This window comes from Cebidichthys violaceus, unplaced genomic scaffold (assembly GCF_023349555.1).
Source record: "Cebidichthys violaceus isolate CVI_PGR_0920_01 unplaced genomic scaffold, fCebVio1.0.p SCAF_43, whole genome shotgun sequence".
Taxonomy (NCBI): domain Eukaryota; kingdom Metazoa; phylum Chordata; class Actinopteri; order Perciformes; family Stichaeidae; genus Cebidichthys; species Cebidichthys violaceus.
In genome coordinates this window covers 1,877,817-1,895,810 of record NW_027176628.1, presented here as the reverse complement: position 1 = coordinate 1,895,810, position 17,994 = coordinate 1,877,817, and the positions used below count along the sequence as shown (strand labels likewise).

The 17,994-nt window shown below is 40.8% G+C and overlaps 1 protein-coding gene across 12 annotated transcripts in view; it reads left to right on the top strand.

The window, feature by feature from the left end:
• Window positions 1-1,859: 1,859 nt before the first annotated feature.
• The window catches only part of LOC137886368 (NACHT, LRR and PYD domains-containing protein 3-like), a 74,560-nt gene continuing 58,425 nt past the window's right edge, over window positions 1,860-17,994 (top strand). Inside the window, exons 1-16 of one of the 12 annotated variants that reach the window (XM_068728814.1) lie at window positions 1,860-1,953; window positions 2,572-2,665; window positions 3,473-3,560; window positions 3,700-3,826; window positions 4,058-4,087; window positions 6,618-6,737; window positions 7,761-7,874; window positions 8,530-8,640; window positions 9,137-9,215; window positions 9,352-9,580; window positions 9,744-11,547; window positions 11,826-11,999; window positions 12,620-12,793; window positions 13,550-13,723; window positions 14,365-14,538; window positions 15,195-15,368. In XM_068728814.1, coding sequence (XP_068584915.1) covers window positions 4,080-4,087; window positions 6,618-6,737; window positions 7,761-7,874; window positions 8,530-8,640; window positions 9,137-9,215; window positions 9,352-9,580; window positions 9,744-11,547; window positions 11,826-11,999; window positions 12,620-12,793; window positions 13,550-13,723; window positions 14,365-14,538; window positions 15,195-15,368 — 3,335 coding nt within the window. In that variant the 5' untranslated portion in view covers window positions 1,860-1,953; window positions 2,572-2,665; window positions 3,473-3,560; window positions 3,700-3,826; window positions 4,058-4,079. The other 11 variants (XM_068728813.1, XM_068728815.1, XM_068728811.1 and 8 more) reach the window with 11 other exon arrangements.

Genomic DNA, 17,994 nt, shown 5'->3' with positions numbered 1-17,994 from the left:
GCTGATGATGCCTTAGTGCTGAAATGTGTAATTGTTTACCATTCCACCTGATAGTTATTATTTTTTATTAACTATAAAGGTGACTTACAAAATTATTTTCCAAAGTGCTGGTTTCTTCTAGGTCATTGGAGCTCAGTTTAACAGCAGAAGGCAGTGAATGTTTCTCTGTAGGCATCATGCTGAAGCACTGCATCAATCTAACTTTGCCTTTGTTTCTGTTTTTGGGTGCAGAGAGGATCATTCCAGTCCACAGTGAATACCTGATGGTCAACATACGAGTCCTCAAGCAGAACTGGTGAAAATACACACTTCAAGTTCCAGCTTCCTGAACTTCATGTCCATGTGAGACTATACCATGTTGAAAGCCCTCTTCAGTCAAGTCTGGACTCAGTGACTCATTACTCTTGATCAACTCAGGGCAAGTGGCTAATCTTTTCATGTGTATTCATGGATATCCTTCATATATGGACACATGCTGTTTCTTCAAGATCTCAACACTGCTTTGTGAGTATATTTTACAAGATATTGTATCAGTTCAACCTGTTTTTCACAGAGAATGTTAGTTTCTTAAGGTTTATCATTGATGGTTTGTACCTTGATTTACAATATGCTTTATTTGATATTTCCTTTGTAATTTACAATAATCAAAAGTTGACTGAAATCTATGCCAACCAATTGTAATACGTTTTACGTCGTACCTTATTTTTGTACCGTGATGTCTTACACAGTGTCACTATTTTTTACGGTAAAGTTCTGGCAACCACAGCTGCCGGTAATTTACCGTTAAGTTGCACTTTTCAATAAAGTGCCGTAATAGATCGTACAGTTGTACTGTGTTTTTTACTGAGAAAAATGGTAATTAGCTTCAAGGTATAGTTGCTGTTTAAAAGTTATTTACCGTAAACATGTTTATAACATGGCTGTTATTTCTAAAGCAAATTACCGTAAACAGGTTTATGATAGCTCTGTTTTTTATAGTAATTTACCGGAAACAAAAAACAGTTCTCAACTGTGAAATCTACGGTTGCAAAAAAAACATACCGTGATGTATTATACATTGTCACTATATTTCTTACGGTGAATTTCTGGCAACCACAGCTGCCGGAAATTTACCGTTAAATTGCTTTTTTCAATAAAGTGCCGTAATGTATCATACAGTTGTACTGTGTTTTTTACTGAGAAAAACTGTAATTAAGTTCACAGTATAGTTGCTGTTTTTAAAGTTATTTACCGCAAAACGCTTTTATAACATGACTGTTATTTCTTAAGCAAATTACCGTAAACAGGTTTATGATATCTCTGTTTTTTATAGTAATTTACCGTAAACAAAAAACAGTTCTCAACTGTGAAATCTACGGTTGCAAAAAAACATACCGTGATGTATTATACATACTCACTTTATTTTTTACGGTGAAGTTCTGGCAACCACAGCTGCCAGTAATTTACCGTTAAGTTGCATATTACCGTAAACAGGTTTATGAAATCTCTGTTTTTTTATAGTAATTTACCGTAAACAAAATACAGTTCTCAACTGTGAAATCTACGGTTGCAAAAAAACATACCGTGATGTATTATACATACTCACTTTATTTTTTACGGTGAAGTTCTGGCAACCACAGCTGCCAGTAATTTACCGTTAAGTTGCATATTACCGTAAACAGGTTTATGAAATCTCTGTTTTTTTATAGTAATTTACCGTAAACAAAATACAGTTCTCAACTGTGAAATCTACGGTTGCAAAAAAACATACCGTGATGTATTATACATTCTCACTTTATTTTTTACGGTGAAGTTCTGGCAACCACAGCTGCCAGTATTTTACCGTATATTACACAGAATTTTTTTTACAGTGTGGAAGTTGAAGTTGAAGTGAAGCACGAAGCTCCTTTTCTACACAGACCTGCTGAGGACAGAAGAGAGCTGCTCACTGATGAAGTTCATGCTACACGTTCAGTAAGTGAGCTGTGATTGGTTGAAATGACGTCATTGATCGTTGCGAACGTGTGATTGTTTAAAGCTGCTTTCAAACACAAACGTCAGCTGGAAAACAAGATGGCCGCCTGTGTGAGCAGGCAGAGAGAAGCTGCTGTTAGTGTGAATGTTGAAGTCCAGATGAAGTGTTGCTTTGAATGAAGAAGAGGAGTTCAGTCTGATCTGGGGTCTGTCAGGACTGTTACTGGGGTGGAGCACTAGGACCCAGCAGGGACCAGAGAGCTCACCTGGGCCTTTGTTCCTGCACTGAAACACACCTGAGAGACTCTCTGTTTGCTCTCACCTGCGTCCCTCATTACGTCCAGGTTTTTGAATAGTAACAAAGTCAAAAATTTAAATATGAAGTATAAAAAAATGCACAATATATACAATAAAATAACAGATTGGAACATATTAAATATAATATGTTTTTATGTTTATTATTATGATCATGAATATTATTCTAAGTATTCTGATTATTATTATGATGTTCATCATTATTATGATCGTTATTATTTGTTTCCTCTGTTGCTCTGCTTCCAGCCCAGCTCGTTTTAAGGAGAGCTTTTATCCAATCAGATTCCTGCTCTCTGTCTCTAGGTAGAAGAGAGGCCCGAGGCCTTCAGGAAACACTCTACAGTTGAACAAAGACAGGAGGATGGACTTTGTCTCTAAATGGTGAACAGCAGCTTTGGTGAGTGAACTGCAGTAGCTTTACCTGCCATACATATTATGTATGTCATTATTTAATATGCTTGTTTCTTTATTATTATTTGTACAACTTGTTTTTATGAATATGGATTCATGTGATAGGAACTATTGTTGCGTCCTATGTTGTGCTGGGACACATTTAGTCGTGGCACAGCAACAAGAAGACGCGTGAAGCGGCAGAAGTCTAAACACTCTTTAGCTTTCAGTGTTGAAGTGTTAAGTTCAGTTGAACTCTGTGTTTCTGTGGAGTTGTCTTCATGATGTGCTTCATGTTGTTCCTCTGATGTGAATCATATCTGAATGCTGATCTTCAGTGTGAGGATGAATTCCTGTTTTAGCGTCTCAGTGTTGCCGGATTGGTTCTGACTCTGTTCATCGTCCGTTAATGACGCAGCATCCCGTCACGTATTCATGGATCTGCACTCTGCACTTAGTGTATTTGTACGTGTTGAGCTTCATTTGTACAGCAAACAAATGCTACCGTAGCTGTGGCGTCATGATGAGGTCATTAGGAGGAGGTTCAGCTGTAGGAGGACAGCACTGAAGGCCCAGGTATCAAACACACGGCCCAACACCACCGAGTCTCTTTCCATAAAGGTTCATGTGTGAATGAAGCTGTGAGGTCCATGTAAAAGTCTCCTCTGTCTGAATGACTACATGTCATCACTTTAACAAACACATGAAGACAGCAACGGTCCATATCTCTGTGCTTTAAATGGAGCAGAACCTCTGATGGACTTGATCTCTACCAGGTCTACAACATGAACCCTTCCTGCTGCTTCATTCACAGCTCTGGAGGTGAATCCATGTCCTCTTCTACAGCCAGTAACAGTGTTGAGTGTTGATGTTGTCAGTGAGGAGGAGCTTCATGTTCTCAGGTTTGTTCCAGTGTGAAGATGCTGTGGGTTAAACTTTAACACGTATCATATAAAGTCCTATAAACATGATGCAGCTGATCTTTGAACTGAGTGCTGCAGCTTCACACTGGTTTATTAAAGTGTTGGAGTGTGACAGCAGCCTGAAGACACTGAGGACTGATGAAGAAGAAGAAGAGGATTTCATCATCGTCACACTCGCATCAACACAAAACTCTTGTTCCACACAGACCCGGTCCAGAGTGTTGAAGTCCATGAGGAGAAACTGAGTAAGTGGAACTTGAATTGATGACAAGCGAGCTGCTCTTTGTTGGTTTGTGTGTTGACCTCCTGTCTTTGATCATGAGTCCACAGCACAGCGCTGATCTGACAACAGATCCTTGAAGCTACAGCTGGCTGTCTTTAAAGTCGACATGCAGAAACACATCTGATTTCCTGATGAGACACAAATCAAACGAGACTGAAGACTAACGATGAACCCGTCTGTCTGTCTTCATCAGGTGGCTGCAGCTGATCAGCAACATGAAAAGGTATCACACTCAACACTTCTCATGATCCTGTTTTACCTTCAACATCTTCATTCTTACTAACGTGATGTTTGCTGTTTCTCTGCTCTTTCTCTTCAACATTGACTCATAATAAACCTATAAATCTATAAAACACATGCAGTCGTTAGACTGAGTTCTGATGCTGGACTAAAGTCTGGACTTTGATACTTCAGGTGTTTTATGAAGCTCATATTTCATGTTGATTGAGGCCTCTGTTGGTCAAAGTGCTCTCATAGATCAAAGGACCGTTTATACTGTTAATTAATAACAGGAACAACACAAAAACATAACTAGCTTCACAGGTTAAAAGCAGATTTAAATAGGTGAGTTTTAAGTGACTGAGAATGTCTGAGGTGCTGGAGGAGAGAGTTCCAGGGTGGGGGGGTTCAGCAATGGAGGAGACCCTGTCCCCCCAGGTCTGATGCTTGGACAGAGTGGGGGGGGGGGATGCAGGAGGTCTAAAGGTATGAAGGGGTTCAGGGTTGTGAAGGGCTGTTTTTGTGATGAGGACAACCTTGAACTGGATTATTTGCTGTATGGGGAACCAGTGGAGGTCTTGAAGGACTGGGGGATTACCTCTGCCTCTACTCTTAAGCCCTCGGATGCTGTTGATGATTCTGCTCTTAGGTTTATTACTGGTGGTGTTTATAGCACTCATCTCCGCTTCCTGTATGAAAGGTTGGTAGGACTTCCCTGCAGAGAGAAGTAATAAACGTTAGTATTAGTTTGTCTCTCGTTGGTAAACCAGCTTACATCACGATGAATCTGGATCAGAACTTCGGATCTAATCTAACACGCTCCAATGCTTAAGGTCCCATGAACAACTTCTGCTCTTGTAAAGTCAGCTTTCCAGTCAGTGCTCCCATGTCATGGAAAGACCTCCAACACACCTTGAGGATCGGTACTCTTCCAACCTGGTCAGAGCCACGATCATGGGCCACTGTGGGTCAGTGTGTTCTGGTTCTAGCTGATTTTATTGTCCTTAAATCCTCAATGATCACTCTAAGGGACTAGTTACAGAGATCTGTTTCTCTGCTCTTATCACTAGAACATTGACTCATAATAAACCTATAAATCTATAAAACAGATTCAGTGGTTAGACTTTGATACTTCAGGTGTTTTATGAAGCTCATATTTCATGTTTATTGAGGCCTCTGTTGGTCAAAGTGCTCTCATAGATCAAAGGTCCATTTATACTGTTAATAAATAACTTCATGAACTCAGTGACAATGTGTTATTATGATGAACTGATCAGTCTATGAAGGAAGAACCAATGTCCGCAGAGAAGTCTAGAGACTAGTTCTAGAGGGCTAGAGACTAGTTCTAGAGGTCTGGGGACTAGTTCTAGAGATCTGGAGACTAGTTCTAGAGGTCTACAGACTAGTTCTAGAGGTCTAGGGACTAGTTCTAGAGATCTGGAGACTAGTTCTAGAGATCTGGAGACTAGTTCTAGAGGTCTAGGGACTAGTTCTAGAGATCTGGAGACTAGTTCTAGAGGTCTAGGGACTATTTCTAGAGGTCTAGGTTCATGTTGTTCTCCAGAGCTAATGATACCGGGAGTAAAAAAACGTTCACTGTCTGAAGCAGCAGACTGAACATTTTAAATAAAGTTGATGATTCAAATGCTGACTGGAGCTCTTTAGACAAACTGTGAGATGATCTCAGGTTCAACACGACACACGTCACGCTGTATCCACGACAACGACTGAAGTCCTCGCGTTCACCCTGTGGACCCAGCGGTGTGACGGTGTTATTAACAGAGAGCACTTGAACACACCACAGAGTGACAGGAGGAGGGCTCAGGGCTCAGGTCCAGAGGGTGGAGCTTTATGTTTCTACCTCAGCTGCTGAGCTCCCCCTGGTGGTCAGTGAGGTTTACACTCAGTCAACAGACTTCATGTTCAGCTGGATTCATTCACACTCATTACTTTGTTCACCTTGTTTTACAGATGAACGGCTTCAATCATTCACTCACACTTCAAACATTGTTCAAGCAATTCATTCATTCATTCATCTCTTCAATGTGATGACTTCATCTTTCTACAATCAGCTGTTTCTCTTCTTTGAATCACTGCAAACTGAATATTTTTGGGTTTTGAACCGTTTCAAGACGACATCTTGAGCTCTGAGGAATCATCATGGATCATTGTAGTTCTTGTTGTACTTGTACATTAAAGTGTTGATCTACAGTAATATCATAGTTGGTTGTAGATGTGCATCTCTGTGTCTGGCATCAGCTTCTTGGTGCAGTGTGAACCTTGTTGATTAAACGTCATCGGTTCAAATCCCAGCGGTGCTAGAAGATGCTACGTGTCACATAATGACAGCTTCTTTATTCATAACCTTCACATTCACAGCACTCACACACGTTCTTATGAGGACATATATTTATCATAAAGCGTTGATGTATTGATCCTTCTCTTGTTGAGAGCTGCTAGTTTTTACAACAGCTGCTGAGACTGAAGACTAAAAAGTGAATTAGCTTCCCTGCTGGTCTTCCTCTGTGTGCCAGGATCCATCAGAGACCAGAGTCCCTTGGACCTGAACCTGAACCCAGCTGTGTGTCCCCTGAGACTAACCAGTCACACCAACATGGCGTCGATTTTAAAGGAGGAGAAGTCTCTTCTGCAGAGTAAGTATACATTACATTTAACATGTAGCTGACAGCTTCCCAGTAGAACTGATCTTCTACTGCTGATATTAAAGTACTCTGTGAAGAAGAGTGGACCGGTGATGATACTGCTATTTGTCCTGCTTTCTGAAAAGTAACGATTAGTAGTAAAACCAGAACTACGTCAGTGATCGTCACTTCCTGGATGAAACAGGAAGTGGTTTATTACCTATTGTGTGTCCAGACTACAACCAGGACTGTGTGTTTGAGTTCAGACAACCAATGAGGGACAGAGTTCATTACAGTCCAGTGATTCACAATCAGAGCAGTCAAACTGAACCAGATCTTCAGGTACATGTCATGAGAACATGAAAGTACATCCTTCTCAAGTAAACAAGTGAAAGTGTGTTAGAGAGCTACGTTTTAATGTGTTAAAGACATGAGATGTACGTCAGCTGTGTGGAGGTGTCGTGTGACAGATGGCTCTCAGATGGTGGTGGAAGATGTTCAGTGACTCTGCTGTCCTGACTTCAGTACTTCATTCCACCACTGTGGGACCAGAACAGAACAGAGTGAGGATGGAGATCAGAGACCACAGGGTCCTCTGAGGGACAGGACGGACAAACGTCCAGAGGTAGAGGAGGAGTGTAGGGTTTGACCATGGCTCCTCAGTAGGAAGGACCAGTTCCCTTCACTTCCCTGTAGACCAGCACCAGAGTCTGGAGCTGATGTGAGCTGAGGCTGGGAGGCGGTTTAGAGAAGCCGTGTAGGAGAACATGGATGTTAGTTTATCAGACAGGAGAGGACCAAACCACATACATGAGTGATGTGACAGGTCAACAGTCTTAAGTCTTCAGACATCTGACCAACAACACACTGGTTCAAAAAAAGCTGCAGGAAATACAACAAGTATCCCATGTTGAATGAACATAAGCAAGACGTGTTCCAAAGACATACTTTAATTGAAATGAAATAACTTTTACCGTCCAATGAAAGCAGAGATATGAAGATTGTATGTTCAGTAAATGTCAGTGTTTCTATCAGTTCACAGCAGCAGAGAGAAAAGTCTCCTGAACCCAGCTGTGTGTCCATGAAGAGTGATCGCTCTAAAGGTGCTCTGATTAACTTCAAAGATGGACGCCGTTCTTATGACCCAGAGTAAGTAATTTAAACCTTATGAAACAATGAGCTAGCTGTTCTGATCCTCAGTTATGATACAGAACTGGTCGTGCATCAAGTACAGTGTTTTCATTATAATCAATCACGACAAAACACAATATGAGTGTGAAAAAGTTGTATTAGACAAAGTCAACGAGACAGTACATTGACTATCAGTCCAGTACAACCAGTCATGTTGAGTGTGTCTTCATGTTGACCTTGTCTTCACGTTGAGTGTGTCTTCATGTTGACCTTGTCTTCACGTTGACTGTGTCTTCATGTTGACCTTGTCTTCACGTTGACCTTGTCTTCATGTTGACCATGTCTTCATGTTGACCTTGTCTTCATGTTGACCTTGTCCGTTCCATTTGTCTTCAAGTTGTCCGTCTGCTCCTGAAGAGAGATGTGTCGTTCAGTGTAAGCTCTGTGGTGTCATGATATCACAGTGTGTGATTGTGGAGAGTGCTTTGGCTTCCTGCATCACTGTGTTGCTGACAGAGTTGAGTGCAGAGTATTGGAGCTTCCTCTGATGAGCTCATATCAGAGTGTGTGTGTGTGTGTGTGTGTGTGTGTGAACACGACCTCTGTACAGTAGGTTTATTAAATCACTGACAAGTTTTGTCTCAGTGCAGAATGTATCTGGTGTTTCTATCAGGAGGAAGCTGGAAGAACCTGAACCTGAACCCAGCTGTGTGTCCATGAAGAGTGACTGGTCTATGGATCGTCCTATAGTCTTCAAAGATGGACGCCACTCTGTTGATCAAAGGTGAGGATTTCAAAGTGATGATGAAGATGATGAAGATGTGTTTCTATCAGACTCTCTGTTGTCAGATCTCCAGGTTTTAAACATTTACTGACTCAGATGAAGTTCTCTGAGCACCAACACTCTTCTTCATTGAAACACACTCACACTGGGAGCTGCCCAGTACAACCAGTCTGACACTGAGACGCTCCACTGGAGCAGCTGGAGGTTCTGGGTGCCTTGCTCCAGGGCACTTCAGCAGTGTACAGTGAGGGAGGGAGAGCTCCATGGAGGGCTTGGTGAGACCTGTTGGGACTAAACCAAAGTGACTGGTGAAGAAGACAGTGAGCTGAAAGACTAAGCTGTTGATTCTCAGCGGGATCAGCAGGACTAGTAAACCTTCACCACTACAGGGACTCACCTGATCCACATCCAGATATCACTTCATGGACCTTTACCTTGTGTTGGTCTCTGAGTGGACAGACACAATGTGAGCTGATTCTTCATGATTCCTCCACAGAGAGGACCAGGAGAGCTCAGAGGTTCCCAGAGGTCAGTCTGCCCAGCAGCATCAAAAACACCTGGACTCCATATTTATGGTCTGTACATGTACAACTACTGTACATCTACTACATGTACATCTATTCTGTTCACAATCATCTCCATGCTGCACTTTGTAGACCAGTTTGGTTCCATGGTTTTAGTTTGTGTAATTCATAGAATGTTTTGTTCCAGCTGCTGGAGGAGAACATTGTCACTTTTCTGAAGAACGAGCTGAAGAAGATCCAGAAGGTTGTGAGTTCAGATTACCCAGAATGCTTAGAGAGTCAGAGGGAGGATGAGGAGGTGCTGGACGGTGAGGATGAAGAGCAGAGGAGGAGCAGCAGAGAGGCATTTCTGAAGATCACACTGCACTTCCTGAGGAGAATGAAGCAGGAGGAGCTGGCTGACCGTCTGCAGAGCAGTAAGAGGATTTCTCTAAAGATTTAACATGCCGGATAAATGTGATGTTTACTAATGTCTCAAGAGATGGACCAACATTTATTCATAGACTCATTCTTTGACGACATGACATGTTGAAATCTATTCATTGACTCATTGATCTTCTTTGTTGTGTGTTCATTCAGGACTTCCTGCTGCAGTTTGTCGGCGTGAACTCAAATCTAACCTGAAGAAGAAGTTCCAGTGTGTGTTTGAGGGGATCGCTAAAGCAGGAAACCCAACCCTTCTGAATCAGATCTACACAGAGCTCTACATCACAGAGGGAGGGACTGCAGAGGTCAATGATGAACATGAGGTCAGACACATTGAAGCAGCATCCAGGAAACCACACAGACCAGAAACAACCATCAGACAAGAAGACATCTTTAAATCCTCACCTGGAAGAGAGGAACCAATCAGAACAGTGATGACAAAGGGAGTGGCTGGCATTGGGAAAACAGTCTTAACACAGAAGTTCACTCTGGACTGGGCTGAAGACAAAGACCACCAGGACATACAGTTCACATTTCCATTCACTTTCAGAGAGCTGAATGTGCTGAAAGAGAAGAAGTACAGCTTGGTGGAACTTGTTCATCACTTCTTCAGTGAAACCAAAGAAGCAGGAATCTGCAGGTTTGAAGAGTTCCTGGTTCTGTTCATCTTTGACGGTCTGGATGAGTATCGACTTCCTCTGGACTTCCACAACAATGAGGTCCTGACTGATGTTACAGAGTCCACCTCAGTGGATGTGCTGCTGACAAACCTCTTCAGGGGGAAACTGCTTCCCTCTGCTCGCCTCTGGATAACCACACGACCTGCAGCAGCCAATCAGATCCCTCCTGAGTGTGTCGGCATGGTGACAGAGGTCAGAGGGTTCACTGACCCACAGAAGGAGGAGTACTTTAGGAAGAGATTCAGAGATAAGAAGCAGGCCAGCAGGATCATCTCCCACATCAAGACCTCACGAAGCCTCCACATCATGTGCCACATCCCAGTCTTCTGCTGGATCACTGCTACAGTTCTGGAGGATGTGATGAAGACCAGAAAGGGAGGAGAGCTGCCCAAGACCCTGACTGAGATGTACATCCACTTCCTGGTGGTTCAGTCCAAACTGAAGAAGGTCAAGTATGAAGGAGGAGCTGAGACAGATCCACACTGGAGTCCAGAGAGCAGGAAGATGACTGAGTCTCTGGGAAAACTGGCTTTTGATCAGCTGCAGAAAGGCAACCTGATCTTCTATGAATCCGACCTGAAGGAGTGTGACATCGATATCAGAGCAGCCTCAGTGTACTCAGGAGTGTTCACACAGATCTTTAGAGAGGAGAGAGGACTGCACCAGGACAAGGTCTTCTGCTTTGTCCATCTGAGTGTTCAGGAGTTTCTGGCTGCTCTTCATGTCCATCTGACCTTCATCAAGTCTGGAGTCAATCTGCTGTCAGAAGAACAAACAACCTCCCGGTTGTCTAAAGTCTTTAGAGACAAACCTAAACCAAAACGTCTCTACCAGAGTGCTGTGGACAAGGCCTTACAGAGTCCAAATGGACACCTGGACCTGTTCCTCCGCTTCCTCCTGGGTCTTTCACTGGAGACCAATCAGACTCTCCTACAAGGTCTGCTGACACAGACAGGAAGTAGCTCACAGACCAGTCAGAGAACAGTCCAGTACATCAAGGAGAAGATCAGTGAGGATGTGTCTCCAGAGAAAAGCATCAATCTGTTCCACTGTCTGAATGAACTGAATGATGGTTCTCTAGAGGAGGAGATCCAACAGTCCCTGAGTTCAGGACGTCTCTCCACAGATAAACTGTCTCCTGCTCAGTGGTCAGCTCTGGTCTTCATCTTACTGTCATCAGAAAAAGATCTGGACGTGTTTGACCTGAAGAAATACTCTGCTTCAGAGGAGGCTCTTCTGAGGCTGCTGCCAGTGGTCAAAGCCTCCAACAAAGCTCTGTAAGTATAGAGAGAGTTTGATGGTTGTTTATTTCTGCTTTAGAACGTAACCGACATGAAATCAGAATATGAAGTTTAATTTCTCTTTATCACTCACTTTGTCCTCTCTCTCTCTCTCTCTCTCTCTCTCTCTCTCTCTTTTTCTCGCTCTCTTATAAACGAGTCAGGAAGACAACAGAAAAGCCTAATTTAGTATTTTACACCAAACAACAACATTAAATATCCACCCCTCATCCTGATAATGTAATTTTTCTTCTTGTTGATTGTTGTCTCTTCAGACTGAGTGTCTGTAACCTCTCAGAGAGAAGCTGTGAAGCTCTGTCCTCAGTTCTCAGCTCCCAGTCCTCTAGTCTGAGAGAGATGGACCTGAGTAACAACAACCTGCAGGATTCAGGAGCGAAGCTGCTGTCTGCTGGACTGGAGAGTCCACACTGTGAACTGGAAACTCTGAGGTCAGATCAAGTTAGTTTGTCTTCAATGATTTAAATGTGTTTCTAAACTACTTTTATGAACCATTTTTTTACCAGGAAATTAACCAGAACTCTGGAACCAGAGGAACTAATTTCAGAGATTAAACTAGGGTCCAAAAGTATTTTTTGTGAATATCTGTTTGTGTTTCCATCACATCATTAAAACCTTGTAGAGCAGACACATTTGAGCCACAGTGGATTAAAAACAATGACAGCGTTTGAAACACAGTTTTCATTCACATTAAAACATCACAGAGTCATCCTGTTGTTCCTCTTATTTATGCTTTGTGATGTTATGTTTGAAATAATTAATAATAAAGAGCAGAAGTGGAAAAGAGACTGAAAACTTGAATGTCTGGCTGTACAGTGACGATCTGCTGAGAGTTTGATGGTTGTTTATTTCTGCTTTCGAACACAACCAACATGAAATCAGAATATAAAGTTTAATTTCTCTCTCTCTCTCTCTCTCTCTCTCTCTCTCTCTTTTAAACGAGTCAGGAAGACAACAGAAAAGCCTAATTTAGTATTTAACAACAACATTAAATATCCACCCCTCATCCTGATAATGTAATTTTTCTTCTTGTTGATTGTTGTCTCTTCAGACTGAGTGTCTGTACCCTCTCAGAGAGAAGCTGTGAAGCTCTGTCCTCAGTTCTCAGCTCCCAGTCCTCTAGTTTGAGAGAGATGGACCTGAGTAACAACAACCTGCAGGATTCAGGAGTGAAGCTGCTGTCTGCTGGACTGGAGAGTCCACACTGTGAACTGGAAACCCTGAGGTCAGATCAAGTTAGTTTGTCTTCAATGATTTAAATGTCTCTAAACTATCAGCTCTATGCAGTGTAAACAGCCTCTTTCTTTCTGAATCTTTGAATTTGTTCATCAGGATTTTAGATTTTATGAACCCTTTTTCACCAGGAAATTAACGAGAACTATGGAACTAGAGGAAATAATCTCAGAGATTAAACTAGAGTCCAAAAGTAATTATTGTGAATTTCTGTTTCCATCACATCATAAGAACCTTGTAGAACAGACACATTTGATCCACAGTGGATTAAAAACAATGACAGCGTTTGAAACACAGTTTTCATTCACATTAAAACATCACAGAGTCATCCTGTTGTTCCTCTTATTTATGCTTCGTGGTGTTATATTTGAAATAATTAATGAATGAAAAAAAGTAGAAAAGCAGAAGTGGAAAAGAGAATGAAAACTTGAATGTCTGTCTTTACAGTGACGATCTGCTGAGAGTTTGATGGTTGTTTATTTCTGCTTTAGAACGTAACCGACATGAAATCAGAATATGAAGTTTAATTTCTCTTTATCACTCACTTTGTCCTCTCTCTCTCTCTCTCTCTCTCTCTCTCTCTCTCTCTCTCTCTCTCTCTCTCTCTCTTTTTCTCGCTCTCTTATAAACGAGTCAGGAAGACAACAAAAAAGCCTAATTTAGTATTTTACACCAAACAACAACATTAAATATCCACCCCTCATCCTGATAATGTAATTTTTCTTCTTGTTGATTGTTGTCTCTTCAGACTGAGTGTCTGTAACCTCTCAGAGAGAAGCTGTGAAGCTCTGTCCTCAGTTCTCAGCTCCCAGTCCTCTAGTCTGAGAGAGATGGACCTGAGTAACAACAACCTGCAGGATTCAGGAGTGAAGCTGCTGTCTGCTGGACTGGAGAGTCCACACTGTGAACTGGAAACTCTGAGGTCAGATCAAGTTAGTTTGTCTTCAATGATTTAAATGTGTTTCTAAACTACTTTTATGAACCATTTTTTTACCAGGAAATTAACCAGAACTCTGGAACCAGAGGAACTAATTTCAGAGATTAAACTAGGGTCCAAAAGTATTTTTTGTGAATATCTGTTTGTGTTTCCATCACATCATTAAAACCTTGTAGAACAGACACATTTGATCCACAGTGGATTAAAAACAATGACAGCGTTTGAAACACAGTTTTCATTCACATTAAAACATCACAGAGTCATCCTGTTGTTCCTCTTATTTATGCTTTGTGATGTTATGTTTGAAATAATTAATGAATGAAGAGCAGAAGTGGAAAAGAGACTGAAAACTTGAATGTCTGTCTCTACAGTGATGATCTGCTGAGAGTTTGATGGTTGTTTATTTCTGCTTTGGAAGGTAACCGACATGAAATCAGAATATGAAGTTTAATTTCTCTTTATCACTCACTTTGTCTTCTCTCTCTCTCTCTCTCTCTCTCTTTTAAACAAGTCAGGAAGACAACAGAAAAGCCTAATTTAGTATTTTACACCAAACAACAACATTAAATATCCACCCCTCATCCTGATGATGTAATTTTTCTTCTTGTTGATTGTTGTCTCTTCAGACTGAGTGACTGTAACCTCTCAGAGAGAAGCTGTGAAGCTCTGTCCTCAGTTCTCAGCTCCCAGTCCTCTTGTCTGAGAGAGATGGACCTGAGTAACAACAACCTGCAGGATTCAGGAGTGAAGCTGCTCTCTGCTGGACTGGAGAGTCCACACTGTGAACTGGAAACTCTCAGGTCAGGATTCATCAATATGTTCCACTGATGACCACATTTATCCTTATTTACATTAATGGATAATCTCTTAACCTGCATACAATTGTGTCTTTGCTTGAATGGTTTTAAATCAATTGTGTTTATTTTGTTTCCATTATTTAAAAAAATAATTTAAACATGTTTAATAGTCTTTTCTTTTTTTCTCACTCTGCTGTTATATCAGTTATCAGTAATGTTATCAGTGTTTGGCTGTGACTAGAAAACAATCAGTAACAATGTTAATGTAACCACACAGTAGCAGACAGTATCTCAGTAGTGCTGTAACCTTCCAGCACTCACAGTTCCCTCAGATTAATTGACATAGATAGATAGATAGATAGATAGATAGATAGATAGATAGATAGATAGATAGATAGATAGTAACTTTATTGATCCCGCAAGAGGAAATTATTTTGTTGCAAGCAGCAATAGGTTACAGTAAATATAATATAAAAAATGCACATGTCAATACACAATATATACAATTATAACAACAGAGTAAAGATATTAGATAAAGAATGCACACTATATACACAATGAAATAGAATAACAGAATAATATTAAATCAACTAAATAAACAGTAGTGCAAAGATTTAACCAACAATAACCGACATGTGTGTTGTTTTGTGTGTTTGCAGCCTGTCAGGCTGTCTGATCACAGAGGAAGGCTGTGCTTCTCTGGCCTCAGCTCTGAGCTCCAACCCCTCCCATCTAAGAGAGCTGGACCTGAGCTACAATCATCCAGGAGACTCAGGAGTGAAGCTGCTGTCTGCTGGACGGGATGATCCACACTGGAGACTGGAAACTCTCAGGTATGAAGAGGCCTGCTGTAGCCACAGACAATCAGTCTGATAGAGGAGGTAGAGCTGGAGACTTGTTCTCTGTCACACTGTCAGCCTGGTTAATATGACCCTGACACACCAAGTTGACCTCAAACTACCAGAGACTCATCAAACTGTTTGTGCCCCACATCAGACCATCAATACAGACAGAAGTAGTCAGGGAACAGTAGCCAGGATGAGCCCAAACAGGGAGGGAAATGATGAAACTTGTTTCAACATTAGAAAATAGGACAGTGGTGTATCCTGACACGTTGGGTTGACATGCGTCCACGTCATCACTCTGCAGGTTTGTGGACTCATATCAAACAATAGTTGATGTTTTGATGCTCGTCATCTGCCACCAGTGTGTGTTGCCCTTTAGTCCAGACATTATTGTGAAAAGACAAACAGACAAACAAACAATCTGTTTAAAGCGTCTTGATGAATCATCACAATAGGAATGTTTTTCTGTTTTAAAGGAGTTCAGCTTTACCTGGTTGTGGTTTGTTTTGCACTGAGAGACAGTTCCCTGGCTGATAAGAATCGACTTGTTGAAACTACAGGTGACAGTCGGCCACAGACGCTCAGTGAAGAACCAACAGCTGATTGTGGACATGGTGTGTCAGAGCCCAAAGAGGTTTATTTAGGACTGGACCGAAGTTCTAGGGGTACACAGTATGAAGGTATATTTATTACGCAAACAAAAGAAATCTCACACTGCAATCAAAAATCAAGTTTGTAAGTGAAAATATAAAAACTGAGAATAAATTATTTGTTAGTTTTGCTTATGAAACTAGAATGTTTGGCTGCAAATCAAAAACCTACGTTTTCAAAACGAAAACCTATGAGTTGAGTTTGGATGTAGTGGGCGGGGCATACGCTGCTGAATGAACCAGGAGTTTCTAGTGGTGGGTTTGACTTGGATCCCGGTATCTGCTTCCACTGTAAACACTGCATATGTCCCAATCCAGCGGCTGCATCTTTCAGTGGACCCAGTCCTCGCGGTCCATGTCGGCCGCGTCCTTTGAGGACCACAAAGGCTGGACCGAGCGGCCTCTGAAATGAGACGGCCTATGCTACAGAGGACTTCCTGTTTGCGTCACTAGCTAACTTTATGCTGCCTATATGTTGATGAAACAATATAGGCTCCCGGGCCTAGAATGCCTGCTCAGAAGGATTATCCTATATATACAGATATATATATTTATATTGTAAAGGTTTTAGTTTTAATCAGTTTTTCAATCATATATTCAATAATTAATTCATAGTTCTTTTTCATAGTTTTTCTAAATTAATAATCAGTTAATAATTCAATCAGTTGCTATGTTAAATAACTAATTTTCAATAATTTGCAGTTCTTGTAAATAAAATAATGTATTTATCAATAACTTTTTTATTTCATTCACATATATATATATATATATATATATATATATATATATATATATATATATATATATATATATATATATATATATATATTCATAAATGTATATATATATTTATTTCTCAATGAATCTTTCTAGTAGAGAACAGAGTCTGGATACTTGCAATCCTTTAGGCAGAAGACAGTTAACAAAAACAACAGAAACAAATGTCAGCAAACGTGTTTATTAACTTGCAGTAACACATATGGACATACTTTCCTTTTTTTCAATAAATTGTCCCTTTTTTTGCTTGCAGGATTATTTTCTCCACAATTGTCACATTGAGAAATCAATAATGTCAACACAACGATGCGAACTTAGAAGATTGACACATTTTACACAGCAGAATATACACAAATACACATAGAAATCATTTACATGGATGTCTTATTGTGGGATTAAATAAATAAAAGAAAAAGGTGACATCACAACTGTCATCTGTGTGACAACAACAACAACACATCAGAAGCGTATTGTCCTCTCCACTGTTTGTCCTATTAGTAAAGGCTTTGTATTGGATGAGAGCTAATGTACTTGTAACCTTAAGTACAGGATGGTCAAATGGAGATATTACAAATGGACTAATGTCTTCATTCAAAGCTACGGCTGCTGAATGTTTGTCCAGGTGAAGAGGTCGTCGTTCTCCCCTTCAGCTTGATGAACTGAGCTGTTTGCTCCTGGCTCCCTGTAACAAAACAAAATGTACAGTTAGTTTTATTTCACAAAACAAAAAGAGCAAAATACTCAAATTCAGTTTATCCGTGTAATTAATCTCAAAGTTTGTAACGTTACTGGATTTAAAGTGATATTTCAGGTTCACAACCGGTCGACCTGAGCTCCTGTTGGTCCGTTTATGGACATCAAATGAAGCATAAATCATCTGTAAAATCGTTATAATCTCAGTAAGATATTAGTGAACCTCTGAAGTTTGAAAGTGAAGGCATTAAAAGTTACTTTCCAAGGTCAACTACGGTCGGATGCAGGCAGACGAGCTGCCGCTAACGTTAGTTAGCTTGTCAGCTAACGTTAGCTTGTTTGTCAGCAAACGTTAGCTCGTTTGTCAACTACAAATGTCACGTAACTTAACTGATCATTTTAACAAACGTGTGATGTTATAAGCTCCTGGTAAGGGAGTAACGTACGCCTGAGGCATGACTATGTTAGATAGATAGATAGATAGATAGATAGAT